Consider the following 15,462-nt stretch of genomic DNA (forward strand, 5'->3'; position numbering starts at 1 on the left):
AATAAATTGGTCCATACATTTTTTTTTATTAATATACATTTGTTGTTATTTTTTACTTTAAGTGCTTCTGCTTTCCTTATTTCCTAAAATGAAAAAAGTAGCCAGCCATGACCTAAGCTGTTTGGCAATTTGGCATGAATTGTCTTTGGCAATGGTTAGTCTTTTTATAATTTTTTGTAGTTACGGATGGGGACATATGGATTTATGATATCAAGATGGTTGGTAGTTGAGGGTAGCAATGGTTAACTCAGCGTGCAACTGAGCTCACAATTTCTGAGTCGTTGTGGTCAGATGTGAGTCATTGACCCACCCAGCCATTGTGAGTGACATGATAGTGGGAACGATCTTGCAAGAGGACAAATGCCTGGGACTCCCCACCAGTCAGTTAGAAGTGAAGAAGCCTCTTGGGTAAGAGATTAAGGGTCTTCTCGAACTTCAAGCAAGTCCAGTTGCCTTTGTCAAGCATTTAGAAGTATAAAAGTGTACATCCCTCCGTTGGCCGATGCTGTAGCAGTGTGTGAGCCCCCACACATTGTGGTTTCACAGCTGTAGACATTGTAACCCCAGTCTCTTCTCCTCCTCTCTGGAGACTTCAGTCATGCTTCCCTGTCTTCCACTCTCCCTACCTTCACCCAGGAAATGCTACACCGGAGCAACGGAACCGCAGACTTACTGTATGCAAACACAAACAAACACAAACACACAGCAAACCTCACCCATCCCCCCACTGGGTCGCTCTGATCACAACCTGGTTTATCTGTTCCCTGCCTACATACCTTTGGTGAATAAACAACCACCAACCATAAGGTATATGAAGAGATGCTCTGAGGAGACCACTATAGCACTGAGGGACTGCTTTGACACCACTGACTGGGAAGTGTTGTGCAGTCCACACAGGGAGGACCTTGACAGTTAATAACCTGCATCATCATTAACATCTGTGTGGACAACACTTTGCCTACTAGGAAGGTATGGTGTTTGTGAGAGCGAGGAAGGCTGCAGGCCCTGATGCCATTTTGACTTCTCCAGTGCACTGCTCAGGGGGAAGCTGGAAGGAGCTGGAGTAGACTGCCACCTGACTTTATGGACCATCAACTTCACCAACGGTCCACAGTATGCCACAGATCGGTCCCCTCTATTCAACTGACTTTTAACTTCCCTCACTCCACTGACTCTCAGCCCCTGTTCCACAGACTTGTAGTTTAGTAGTTCAGCTCATTGGATGTCAAACACTTGAAATAAGACAAAACCGTCTATAACTTTCATAGGAATACTCCTTTGCTTCATGTGATTGATGAAATACCAACCCTGTATCTCCCCTGGGTAGTGCAGCATGTAAACGAGGGCCCAGTGAAAAATGGTGGTGGCACTTGTTTCTGTACCAGCGTCAATCAGGTCCAGGGTGCAAACTAGCAGGGTTTCAATATTACTATACTTTTATAACCTAGTTTTTATTTCAGTTATAGATGGATTTTGTGACATTTCTACTTCATTTTTGATACTGGCAACTGGAGAGCGACAGGAAAGGCAGTGGAAGGAGGCTGCTGTTGTCAGGACTCAGCCTTGATACGTGGTACACACTCTCTCAGGTGAGATGTCATGGTGCCTCTGGAACATGATATTTTAATAATTTACTAAATGGTGGACTTTTGTTTAGACAAGTTTCACCATTACTTTTTTCATCTCTGCCAGGTATACATTGATGTAATCAGGGAGGTCATCAGGGTTCCACTCCTCCTGGTGCTTCACTACTTCCTTTTTCAGGAAAGTCATGATCTCCATGTACTTGGTGTGGACAGTCTGATGAGGCCCTGGCAGGTACTCCAGGTATATGATATTTTATTTTCATACCACTTTACACTTCTTCTCCACTAGATTTCAAAGGTAAATATTCTACTTTTTACACCACTACAATTACATGACAACTTTAGTCATTAGTTATTTTGCAAATCAAGATCAAGAACAAAACATATGAAAATGTGTATGTACAGTTGTAATTATTAGTTGATATGACTATTAATGGGCTGCACGGTGGCGCAGCAGGTAGTGCGCGTGCCTCACAGCAAGAAGGTTGCCGGTTCGATCCCCGGGTCAGACGGGGCCTTTCTGTGTGAAGTTTGCATGTTCTTCCCGTGCATGCGTGGGTTCTCTCCGGGTACTCCGGCTTCCTCCCACAGACCAAAAACATGCTCATTAGGTTAATTGATGACTCTAAAATTGTCCGTAGGTGTGAGTGTGAGTGTGAATGGTTGTTTGTCCTTGCATGTGGCCCTGCAATCGGCTGGCGACCGGTTCAGGGTGTACCCCGCCTCTCGCCCATTGTAGCTGGGATAGGCTCCAGCCCCCCGCAACCCCGAAAGGGATAGGCGGTATAGATAATGGATGGATGGATGGATGACTATTAATATTCTAATGATCTAGTATAATAGTCACAGGGGCTGTGAATGCAGAACTTCTACTTCTACTAGAGTATAATTACAATGTGGTGTTGCTATTATTTCAGTGAAGGATGTGAATATTTCCTCCTCCACTGTTAGGATGTAACATCACTTTATTTGCCACATACATTCTACACAACTGGAGTCTGATGAGAGTGCACTGTCAGCAGTATTTTTGCAGAAGTCAAGTGATAACTAACAAATGAAACAATATATATCTGACTTACCTTGTTCATCTCTGAAAGCTTCACAGGTGAAGTTGCTTTCCACTTCCTCCACAGGTAACCATTGCTTAAAGCTATGCCTTGCTATGCTAATATCGAATTACACACAAAGCAAACAGGCCCTGCGCAGACATTGGTGTGTGTAGATTCAGAATAATATGTATTGTGCGTTATTTAGGAATTCAGTAATTTATGAAAACCTACATTGGAAAGAAACAACGAATGTTGCCCCCTAATCTCTGCTGTCCTGAGTTCAGTCTGTCCTTGTGGAGAGTGACAAGGACAGTAGATGGAAAAATATCAGCACTATACATATTCTGCATTGACAATACAGTTAGTTTGTTGCTTTGATCAAAAAACATAAATAGCTGAAAATAAAACCTTGGATAAAATACATGACTATGCACTGATATTAAATTGGTGTGAAAACACTTCTGAGTTACAATTCTATGATGCTATTGTGTCTTTGTTATTCCTTGTGCTCATCATGTTGATAGGGTCCCTTTCGTCAGCCAAATCACAGCAACTCTGCACAACTCTTCTCTTAGCACAATAAAATGCCATTGTTCACCTCAGCTTTACCATTGCTTTGAAGTCCACTCCTGTGAAGACATTTCTAAGAAAAGGTGCAGCCCAGGCTATCACAGCCAGAAAACTGAACACCAGCCAACCACTGAAGTCCATACAAACAAAAGTGCATGAAAAAGCATAGTAGTTCAAAAAGCCCCTCTATAAAATCAGTACACTCATGCAGATAACACCTCTCAAATTATCTGGGTGAGGAACAGAGGAAGCTGGGAGAAGAGGCCCAAAGTAGAAAGTGTTATGTAACACTAGTGGCCTCTCAGGACCTGTGCAATGAAAAGCAAGGCTGGAGCTTGAACTCAGCTGGGTGTTTACTGTGTGCATGTGCATGGCACGATAAGGACACAAGCCAGTCTTCCTAATCACATCATTTGTCAGTGATCAGTCACTGAATCAACAATGCAGACAAATAGCTAATATGTGTGTGACTTACAGTGGATGGATATTTAACATATGTGTTTAGTGGATCACTGTTTCATGGTCTCAAAATACAAGCACTTAGCTGTAAACTACTTGTGACCCAGTTTCAAACGGTACAATAGTAAAACAATTCAGTAATTAAGGTCAGTAATTAGGGCTGCACGGTGGCGCAGCAGGTAGTGCACGTGCCTCACAGCAAGAAGGTTGCCGGTTCGATCCCCGGGTCAGGCGGGGCCTTTCTGTGTGAAGTTTGCATGTTCTTCCCGTGCATGCGTGGGTTCTCTCCGGGTACTCCGGCTTCCTCCCACAGACCAAAAACATGCTCATTAGGTTAATTGATGACTCTAAATTGTCCGTAGGTGTGAATGTGAGTGTGAATGTTTGTTTGTCCTTACATGTGGCCCTGCAATCGGCTGGCGACCGGTTCAGGGTGTACCCCGCCTCTCGCCCATTGTAGCTGGGATAGGCTCCAGTCCCCCGCAACCCCGAATAGGGGATAGGCGGTATAGATAATGGATGGATGGATGGAGGTCAGTAATTAAAATAAAGTCCATTTACCTCCACCTTTTTAATTTGTTTATATTCTAGTGTGATAAGTCTGTATAACATAATGCTTTTCCTAACACCTCACCCACACCTTAACCATTGCAGTTACAGTATATGTCTATTCATAGCCCTTATTCCAGCCCTACAGTAATCCTGAATTCAAATCTCTGTTAATAAAACTGCGATCCATTTTAGGAGCCACAGGGGCAACATATGCCGTTGGGCCCCTTCTCACTGCCCACCTACCGCACTCCAGATGTTCTTTGCCCCTATTAGTTCCCATTTCCACTGCACCCAGGATGAAATTAAGTCATTTCATCAATTTAATAATTGACAATTTAATAATTGTATTAAATTTCCATTAAGAATATGCATAACATTAGCAAAATGAATAGAAGAAAATAGATTTTGACAGAGAGTCTCTCTTAAAGACATGGCCATAAAACTAGCTCATGATGCAGGGTCCATCTGCGTTGATATTGTACTAAGGAGGAGCATATTCCCCAACAAACTTACAATAAATCAAATTACCAGAGCCCGTTAACATGCAGTAAACCTGGGGCTTTTTGGCTCCTCTGAGCCACTGCCATTCTCCTCCTGTCCAGCAGAAATCCCCTGACTTTTCCTCCTGTGCCGATCACCTCACTCTCACATCCAGCCATCTACAATATCTCCTGTCCCTCCAGTCCCGCCCACCCATACACTCACCTGTTTCCCCTCCCTCTTATCAGCCCTGCAGTATGTAATCAGGCCTTTTCACCTGCTTGCCAGATTATCAAATTTGTTTTTGTGATTGATTGCCTTGGCTATTAACAGGACCTCACACACACATTTACACAAGTTTCCATCACTTTTGGGGACGTTTCACATACTTACATAATCTCGTTCATATACATAATCTCTTGGAGATTTACCATAAACCAAATGATTTATATTATGGCCACTTCCGTTTTGTCCTCTTAAGGAAGACAAGTCCCCACAATGTGTCTGTGTGAAATGATTTATGTCCCCACAATGTCAGTAATACACGCCCCTCTCACACACACACTCAGAGTTTTTTCAGTGTGTTTTGTGCTTTTATTTTGAAGGTTACACCCTCTGACCTGAGGTCTTAATATAAAGCTGGACTGATCAGGGGAATATCTATTCATCTCACTGGCATCTGTTACGTCATGATAGTGCAGCTAACTCTAAGTAGAGGAGCATAAAATAAGCTGACAAATGGAGGAAATATTCAGTGTACTCAGCTTAGAGTGGGTGGATGGCAAGACTATTCTGATATTTCTCTTTCTTTTTTTGTTGTTCACTGATATTTGGAAGCACAGAGCACCATCAAACTTTCCTCCTGGACCCTGGGCTTTTCCTGTGATTGGTGACATTCCTCGCGTTGACCCCGCCAAAGTCCACCTGGACTTCAAAAGGGTATGTCCAGAGGCCATAAATATACTATCAGACCATATACAGTGACAACAGAATGGGACGACCTCTGGAGTCAGTGATTTATTTTTGCACTCTTAAAAGAAGATAAGATTGTAGGCTATCACATTTAATAACTAATGACTCTGGTTATAGAAGAATCGCATAATTGTACAGACACTGGAGAAATCCAGTAAATCATTCACTCAAATGCAAAACAATGGCAGAAACGGACATAGATTAAAAAAAAAAAATTCTGCATATCGATAATAAATTTTTACATAAATACCCCCTATATTAATTATCCTCTTTCCCGCTACCCAAATTATCAAGGCTTTATCCCAGGTTGGAGTGACGTCTTTACAGTAAACTATTAGATTTGATTATATCTCACTTGAGCAAACAGCTCAAGCTGTTAGCTGTGGTGCCAGCTACAGATTTTCCCTCAAACATAGTCATCTGTTATCTTCAATATGTCCCTGAAGGTGCAATAAATCATAAAAATCACAACCAGACTTGCATTCCAGCCACAGGATTAATATAAAAAAAATAAAAAATAAAAAAATAGTAATATAAACGTTTTACTGTATTTATTATGCACTCTGCATCCAGTGGTGGAATCTAATTAAAGTACTTTAATCCAAATTCAATGTATTTGTATTCGAGAAATTTCATGTTATCCATTTTTTAACCTCTATTTTACTTTTTACTCCGCAACATTTGTCTGACAGCTTTAGTTACAAGTTACTGTTGAGATTACAATTTTTCATGCCCTTCATGAGCGGTGAAAACCTCTCACGTACAAATTTGAGGTATTTCTCACAGGACAGTGATCACCATATGGTGAACGTGTGGAATATGATACATTGCTGTTTATACCAGTAAGCACCAATAACTACAACCTTAAACACCAGCAGTCAAATACAAAAAAACACATTTACGCACCAGTGATATCAATCCAGACCAACTTTTTTTTTCTCTTTGAGAATTGATTCTTTAATTCCTGAATCAGTTTTATTTATATGGAAATAACTAGCGCTTAATATGAATTACCATCAATGGAAATTAGCATCGCAACTGAGTATTATCTGTTATTATCTGAACAAATGATCTGTTTTTGCCAGGCCTCACCCCCATGTACAAATATTCCACCAAAACAAGTTTCCTCCGACACTATTTTGCAAGCACACTGTCCCTGCAACCTGCTCTTAGTGGCACCCAAGACGACTGTGATTGGTTTAAAGAATACAAATAAAGCAGAGGGTTTTCCCCCAGTATGATGGGTACTTGGCACAGCCAGACCTTTGCCCAGCACTGACATAGTGCTTTCACAGCACCGTGGACTTTGGTCTGGCTATGCAAGGCTTTTAAAAGGCTACAGTCAACAATATGTCAAAGGAAGCAGTCAAATCTAGAGATGAAACATGAAACCATGACCCACATCAATCTAATGCATGTTTGTGCTACAGCTAGAAAGTATGCCAAGACTGTGTTGAACCAAAACACCAGTCTGCTGTCTGTGTTCAGCTTGCAGGGAAATATGGAAACATTTTCAGCCTTCGTCTCTTTGGTGAAAGGATTGTGATCGTTAATAGCTTCAAGTTTGTGAGAGAGGCCTTGGTCCAAAGAGGAGAGGACTTCGTCGACCGCCCCGTCTTAGCAATTCTTGATGAGATTTTTCATAATAAAGGTAGTGTGTGTTGCATTTCTTTTAAAACGTTGCTGATGAATATTTAGTTATTAAGCACATTAGCATTTAGCCAGTTGTTAGTTATGCCCCTTTCCCAGTTACTTCCTGTCTAATGCTGTTCTGTGTTACCAAAAGGTCTGGTGTTTTCGAATGGCAATTCATGGAAGCAGCAGAGGAGGTTTGCTCTTCATACACTCAGAAACTTTGGTCTTGGGAAGAAGAGCCTTGAACCATACATCCAGCAGGAGACCCAGTATCTCACTGAGGCTTTTGCCAGTCATCAAGGTACAAAACAAGTCAGCTAATCCTTCTTAACTAGTTACAGGCCAGTATGCTTTTCTACTATGATACATTATTTTTTGCCAGCAAAGCAGGCCATATAAACCTATTACACAAAAGTCTGTCCCTGACTGACTGACTGACTGACTGACTGACTGACATTGCAGTTGAGTACTGACACCTATGTATAAGCTATGTATACGTATAAGTTGAACTGAGACCAGACAATCGGCTCCTAAAAACAGCTTTTTCCCCAGCAAGTTTGAGGAACTGGTGGGCTCCACAGCTCAGAGGGTTACGCCTATACTCACAGAATCTGGAGACACAGTACGTAATTCTGTTTCGTATACAGCATACCTGCTATTCAATATGAGGGAGTGAAGCATGAAGGCAAGCACACAGTTTAAACACCCCAAATAACACTCACTCAATGCAGAGAGAGTCAAACAAAAGAGAGAAAGAGCAGAAGGAGTTAATAGCTCATTAGAATAGTTCTAATTATAATTAGAGTAAGTGTCCTTTAAAATCAAACATCTGAAGATATCAGTGGAAAGTATTTTTCCTGCAACTGCATTTATAGCATTTTTTGAAGCATGTATCTCAGCCATGTGATGTGCAACTTCACTGCGCTTTAAAAACAAATATTACAGGTCTAGTATTATGCTCATTTTCAGGTTTATGCTTCTATTTTGCGTGTCATTGTAATTTTTAAAAGCACAACTTCTGAATACAGACTTACTGCATTTCTCAGTGGATTCAGCTTTTTGAAATTTCTATAATATGGGACCTTTAATATTCAGGAATCAGCATTAAAGACATCAGTGACTATTCGTGTTAACAGTTTGGCCACAATGCAGCACACTGGCCACACCCAGTTCAGCCATATACTAGGGTTCAACTTAGTCTTGTTTTATGTTTATTACATATTTATGACGTGTGATTTCCCTTCAACCTTGTAACACAGAAGCATGCACTAGTATCATAGAGCATTGGACCATGGACCATGGACCATGCATGGACCACATCCACGTGACTCTTTATTTGCCTGTTTCATTATCGAAGAAACTAGGGCAGCTATTTGCGTCATTTGGCAGTGACAGGCGTTCTGTGTATATCTGTTACATCAACCTGTTAATCAGTGTTGTGCCTGAACACGTTTATTGAACGATAGTTCATGAACTCGTTCATTCTGGTGTCTGTGAACGGCACGCTCTCTCAGTTTAATTTCGTTCAATAGGGTGCCAGATTTCTATAGAGGACTCCCAGGCGAAAACCCGGCTGAAACACACCTTAAACAGGTCTTAATATGTTGTGGCAACACAAGCCACCAGTGTCGTATCACCGCAAAATAATAGCTCACAGCAACAAATGGAAAAAAAGAACTATGAACTAGTTCATTTCTGGAACAGTGAACTGAGTTCAAATTTTTGAATTTTGAACTATGAACTGAACTAGTTCATTTTAAAATTTGTGAACTGAACTTTGAACTAGTTCATGTAGAAAGCAAACTTTCCCAACACTGCTGTTAATCATCCATAATCATAATTATATATAAAATGTCAAAGCACTTTTCTTCTGCCTGTGGCTCATCACACATTTTATGTTTTGACTTTGTCTTTAGTTTCTTTGTGTCTTTTCTACATTTTCTCTCTGTTTTTAGGCAAACCTTTCCAAACCCTGTCGCTGATAAACAATGCTGTGTCCAATATCATCTGCTGCCTGGTGTTTGGTGAACGCTTTGAGTACACTGACAAGCAGTTCCAGGGTATTCTTCAGAACTTAAGCGAGATGGTGAGCTTGCAGGGGGCATTGCTGGTACAGGTGAGCTTCCTTTGTAAACAAGAAGAAGCAGTAAACTTTTTAAAATCAGGATTTTCTGACAGACCCCAAAACCAATAGTGTATTTTAATAACTGTTTTGTAAAAGGACTCCAGAATAACACAATCAACTTGACATTGAATGAAACAAACAAAAAAAGGTATTAAATGGGATAAAAGAAATGTGTAACCGGTGGTAGAAGAAACACTCCTTTACTAAAGTAAATGTAAGATTACAGCAATGTAGTCCTGCATTTAAACTCTGCTTTGGTTAAGTACAAAAGTATTGTTAGAAAAATGTACTTAACCCTCCTGTTGTCTTTGTTTTCTGTTAACTACCTTTGTCTTCCCGGTCAAAAATGACCGTTCCCTTCTAGCTGATTATAAATCCATGAATATTTATATATTATCACCTAATGTTGTCTTTTTATCAACTCAAATTCTTGTGAACAGTACCAGTTTTGAACTTCCATTTGCTATTTATGGCCTGACATTGACCCACCACGCCCACTCACCCATGCCAATTTGTGGTCAATGAGCATTATAATTCACACAATATTCAATGTCTAACAAGGACTTTTGTTTTGAAACCACTGAAAATGATTAGATAGTGACACAAAATACTATATTCCCAATCAAAATTGACTCATATGATTTATATAGTAGAGAACAGAGCATATGAACAAAATCAAGCCCAGGCAAAAAACAAATCTTATTCTCTTTTTCTCTTGGTCCTTTTGAAAAAATGAAAAACAAAAAAGGAAAATTACTGAAAAAATTTCACATATTTCACGTCATGTGTTTTCATGCACATGTTGGGCTGTGTGTTGTGATTTTGGCATGTGCCTTGCAAATAGAGTGCAAATACCTTGCAAATACATTTGTGGCACACAAGGCTGGTTCTGGCATCTCTTGGTGCACACAGTTTGCACCTCTTCCTCTTCGTGGTGGCTCTTGCTTCTGATGCTTGAACATCTCTCACTCTCTTGTGTCCTGGTCATCGAAATGCAACACCCAGGACAGTGAAAAGTCTTCAGGGGCATTGTGGCTCAAAAGACTGCAGATTCCTCCTTCCTTACAGAATCTTTATGCCATGACGGTGGATTCATTGTTGGATCTGTAGACACCGGACAGAATCAAGATACCCACGTAGGGTTGAATGTCCATTCGGTCTACCTCCTCCCAGGCATCTTTGTACACCCATCTCTCCTCCAGGTTGGTCATGTTCAATGATCTTGTTTGGGTTTCCTCTGTCAGGAGCAGTTCGAAGCAGGACTTTACGTCATCCACCCAGGATACGGCATACCTTGACCCTTGAGTCTTCTTGATGACAGCCGACCTCTCCTCTCAGGTGGGGATAAACACCAGGACAAAGTCCCATTTTTTGACTGGAATGTAACCACAGCAGGAGCATCCTCTTCATCACTGGATTGTTCCCCATCAGTAGTCTCTTCATCTTGATCATATTCTGTGTCATCCTCATCGTCTGACACCTCTTCTTCAAAGGCATCTTCAATGTCATTTTCCTCCCCTCTCCCCACCTCATCAGTGTCATAGTCAAAGAAATAATCTGAAGCCTCAGCCTCAATTTATTTGAGTTTATTTTATTTTATTTACACCTGTGCTTTTCCCACTTCGCTATGTTCTGTGTTCAGGATTGGACAGTATGGATAAAATATGTGATTTTCTATAACAATGTCATTGATTCATTGATGAGAAGTGTCCGTTTGGCAAAGCCAGCAACAACAAATCAGGTTTTGCCACAGTTGCAATGGCTCCCACCTGTGTCTGTGTTCAAGTTGTGATCTATTTCCTGATTCTCAGATGATCTGGTACTTGTCTTCATGCTCTGCAGCTTTATAACACATTCCCCTCACTGTTGAAGTGGGTGCCTGGACCTCACAAGAGGCTGGTGGCTCTGTCAAAAAGGATAACTAACTTCATAAGAATCAAGATGAAGGAACACAAAGAAAGCATCGACCCCTCCTCACCAAGAGACTACATCGACTGCTTCCTCACCCAAATGGAAGAGGTGAGAGTTTTTTCTAGGTTTGTGCTGTATTTGTTCTCTTTGTATTTTCTAATGAATTACGTCAACTGATACCAAAAACTGTCTTTTGTGTTACTGATAGAGGGGGGACAAAAACTCTGGTTTTGATGTCGAGAATTTGTGCTTTTGCACACTGGACCTGTTTGGTGCTGGAACTGAAAATACGACCACGACTTTAATCTGGGGACTGGTATACATGATGTACTATCCTGACATACAAGGTGTGTTTGCATGCATGAGTAATATCAGTTGCACCACGTGCCTGCTTGTTGTCTGGGCATTTTAGTGTTTATTGTAGTCAAAGAAACCATATATTTCACACTACGTTTACACGTATTTTCATAAACAGACATTTCACCCTCTCCGTTTTCAAAACTAACATCGTGCATACGTGTCCGTTTTCAGAAAACTTTTTGTCAACACTAGCGGTGACGCGGACTGGCTCTTCATGATGGGGGGGAGGTTGTTGCAAAATTGCTGACCTCCAACCACTCATTTGTCTCTGCTCCTCGATAGAATAGAGGAGCTGTATATGCAAATGCAAACATACGTTTGCACCAACATAAATGCGGCTGCTACTCTGAATGCATCCATGATCACCATAGCCAAATGAAAATGTAAACATAGATCGCACTTTTGGCGCAGGTGCAAGTTCTGACAATAATGTGACATCGGCTACATTAAACTCAGTTTTTCTCAGTTTGTTTTTTACATGCAAACGTGCAACCGAAGTTTTCCAAAATCTCCACTCTGGCCGGAGTTTTTAGAATGCATTGTTTTCAGAGGCGAATTCTCTGTTTGCATGTAAACGAAGGGCACAAAAGAAGGGAAATGTCTCCGTTTTCAAAATAACCATGTATGTGTAAACAGGGCCTTAGTCTAGTTTGGGTTAATAAAAACGTGACATTTTTGTGGGGTTTTTTTAGTCATTAAATCATACTGAACATTTCAGTCAATCTCATCTTATCATGTAAGATGTTAGCTTATTATTATATGATGAAAAAACAGGTTGAATGATCTGCAACACACACATTAATGCAGCTTAAAGAATGCTAACTTACCTCAGTTTCCTTGTGGTGAGCGTCTCTTCATAGCAGCTTTGTTATGGTCACACGGCTTTCTTCCAAACCAACGCTGTTGTCATTAGCTGTGTTTCCGTCTTTTGTCACAGTCATTGACGAGCACATTTCATCATAGTTTTTGGTAAGGAAATTAAGACACCCTTTATTAGTCACACACAACATGCACACATTAATGAAATTAATTCTTCCGCTTTTAACCCATCCTGGTAAGTCCTTCATCCGCGGCAGACCAGAAGCGGTGGGCTGCCCGGGGACCCAGTTCCTTTCTTGTCACCATTGGTCAGGTGGTGATCTTCTTGCATGTTCTTAGTGAGGCGTTTTTATGGAGGATACCCCAGGTGAACACAGGAAGAACATGCAAATCCACACAGAAAGGCCACTTTCCTCGAGATAAGGGCACAACATGTAGACTCACACTGTGTCGTGTTTTCACTGCGTGCAGAAAAAGTCCAGGCTGAGATCGACGCTGTCATTGGTCCATCCAGGCTGCCGTCTCTGACTGACAGAAATAACATGCCCTATACCGATGCAGTCATCCATGAAATCCAGAGATGGGGCAACATTATGCCAATCAATATTGCCCGCATGGCAGCCAAAGACACCATGATCAGCAACTTCACAATCCCAAAGGTACATGATGCACATGTGAAAGAGTTTCTTTATGTGAGCTTTTCAGTGCAATGCTTTCTGATAACATTCTTTAATTATTAAGATTATTTCATCAACTGCCGTTTCCAATGTTGAGAATTCAATTCAACCCCGTAATTTGTTCACGTTCCTCTGTTTCTGTTAATATAAACAAACTTGCTTGAAGAATCACTACAAAATAAAAAATGTATCACTTTGATTTACTGCTTTTGTTAATGTTTTTTTCCCCAGGGCACCATGGTCATTCCCACACTGGACTCGGTTCTTCGTGATGAGTCAATGTGGGAAACTCCAAACTCCTTCAACCCTCATCATTTTCTGGACAATGATGGGAAATTTAGAAAAAGAGAGGCCTTCATTCCTTTTTCCGCAGGTTAGTAAGTAGTAACAGCCCTCTAAAGCCCAGTTATACAGTACTTTAAAAAAGCGTTTCTTCAATGTTTGCATATTTGTCACTCAGACAAGAGCAAGTGTCCTGTCCATCTCTATGTAATATAATCGATTTAAAGGTACAGGTCTATGAGTTTCTTCACAGCAAACTCACGGTTAGACTAAGGAAATGTGATTAAATCGTTTCCTATAGACAATAATAAAAAAAATAACACTGCACTACAGTTTTTTTTAATTTGTAGCCTTTTTTGTTTTATATTCAATTTAGTTTGAAGAACTGAAACAATTAAGTGTTATAGATAAACAAAAGTTTCAGACTTGATGCTGCTGTGGAAGCATTACATGGATCAAAGTGAGTCCTTTCAAAAATTGCCAGAAGACAACTCATTGGTTGTATTTTGCATCCTCAGGGAAGCGTGTGTGTCCCGGGGAGCAGCTGACCAGGATGGAGTTATTCCTCTTCTTTACTTCCCTCCTTCAGAGGTTTTCTTTCTCTCCAGCCCCTGGAGAGCAGCCCACTCTGGAGTTTGACTTAGGAGGCACTCGCAGGCCCAAACCTCAGCACGTCTGTGCCGTAGCACGATAAACCACCAGCTGTCCCAAACCGAGCCATCTCTGCTTCACAACACAGCCAATCACTGAGTTCCACTGCATATTCCGCTATATTAAGCTTTTCCTGAGTAATACATAATCAATTAATATGCCTTTTTAACATCATCACTGTAATCTGCTGAATTCAATGTGCAATGAAATCCTTAAACAATTCCAGTTTTTTTAGTTTTTGAGTTATTCACAAAGATTTTAACAAAAAATAAATTAGTCTCTTTGATGTGAAACTACACTCTTTAAGAAAAACAAAACAAAGAAAAAAAATAAAAAGCAACATCACATAAAAGACATATTGGACAAGCTAGTGCTGTCTGGTATGTGTGAGAAATACTACCTTCAACATCAATCAGTCATTTTTTTTCTTTGCTGTTTAATGTGCAACCCTCTGGGTAGAAACTAGGAATGCAAACTTTAGGGTAAATTAATGTTTAAATAAATTGAATTCCAGAACTTTTGTATCTCAGGATGATGCTCAAGCAGTGAAATGAAGCACCCGTCTGCACTGAATTTGACGCAGATATCCAGGATATCTTAAAAGAAATCACTGGCAGCAAATCTTTCCTTTCCACTGCACATCGGATTGGTCTGTTTTGTTGTAATGAGTGTGACTGATGTATTTTGTGCTTCATATGAATTGATAACAATAAAAATGCATAAGTAGTTTAAAAAATACATGTGAATGAATTGTGTAAAAATACATGCGAATGAACTGTGTATACTCCTGAATTTGGGATAAATGAAAATGGCATATTTCAGAATAGTGTAAAATATATATATATATTGAGTTTTATTAGTTAATTATTGAATACAATTATTCAATACTTAAGGGTTTTAAATTGTTGGACAGATCATATTAAAATAAAATGTTTTTCAGTGTTTCTGACTGTGTTGACACAAATCAAGTTATGAAGTGCATAAATATAAGTTTCTACCAGAAACCTGTTCCCTCATGCGACTGCTGGTTGAGATCTAAAAAGTAAACCTATTTCAAATTAATGTAGTATTAAAGCTGCAGAAGGTAAGATGGAGAAGAGAGCAGACTTAGCCTGTTTTTGTTTTGTTTTGTTTTAACTTTATTGATAAAAAAATTGTGCATAAAAACAATTGTACACAGAACAACAGACAGGTGCTCCAGTATATTTGTATCAAAATAAATAAATAATAAATAAATCATAATTAACTAAAGGTATTATCATTAATGCCAGTATACTTAAAAAAGTAGGCAGGATAATAAATAAATAAGATGAAAGGAAAGGGGAAAAACAAAC

The 15,462-nt window shown here is 40.1% G+C and overlaps 1 protein-coding gene across 1 annotated transcript; it reads left to right on the forward strand.

Moving 5' to 3' along the window:
• The first annotated feature begins 5,434 nt into the window (after positions 1 to 5,434).
• On the forward strand, positions 5,435 to 14,171 carry LOC139329951 (cytochrome P450 2J4-like). Its single transcript, XM_070960617.1, has 9 exons — positions 5,435 to 5,635; positions 7,157 to 7,319; positions 7,455 to 7,604; positions 9,259 to 9,419; positions 11,271 to 11,447; positions 11,548 to 11,686; positions 12,990 to 13,177; positions 13,427 to 13,568; positions 13,996 to 14,171. Exons 1-9 carry the CDS (start codon positions 5,435 to 5,437, stop codon positions 14,169 to 14,171), a joined length of 1,497 nt encoding a protein of 498 aa, XP_070816718.1.
• Positions 14,172 to 15,462: the final 1,291 nt, after the last annotated feature.

This window comes from Chaetodon trifascialis, chromosome 4 (genome assembly GCF_039877785.1).
Source record: "Chaetodon trifascialis isolate fChaTrf1 chromosome 4, fChaTrf1.hap1, whole genome shotgun sequence".
In the NCBI taxonomy this organism is placed as follows: Eukaryota; Metazoa; Chordata; class Actinopteri; order Chaetodontiformes; family Chaetodontidae; genus Chaetodon; species Chaetodon trifascialis.

Bases quoted from the DNA above. Each gene is read 5' to 3' on its own strand.
- LOC139329951 (XM_070960617.1), top strand. From the start codon at position 5,435: ATGGAGGAAATATTCAGTGTACTCAGCTTAGAGTGGGTGGATGGCAAG. The intron at 7,320-7,454 runs GTAGTGTGTGTT...TGTTACCAAAAG, and splicing joins TGAGATTTTTCATAATAAAG to GTCTGGTGTTTTCGAATGGC. The intron at 13,569-13,995 runs GTTAGTAAGTAG...TTGCATCCTCAG, and splicing joins CTTCATTCCTTTTTCCGCAG to GGAAGCGTGTGTGTCCCGGG.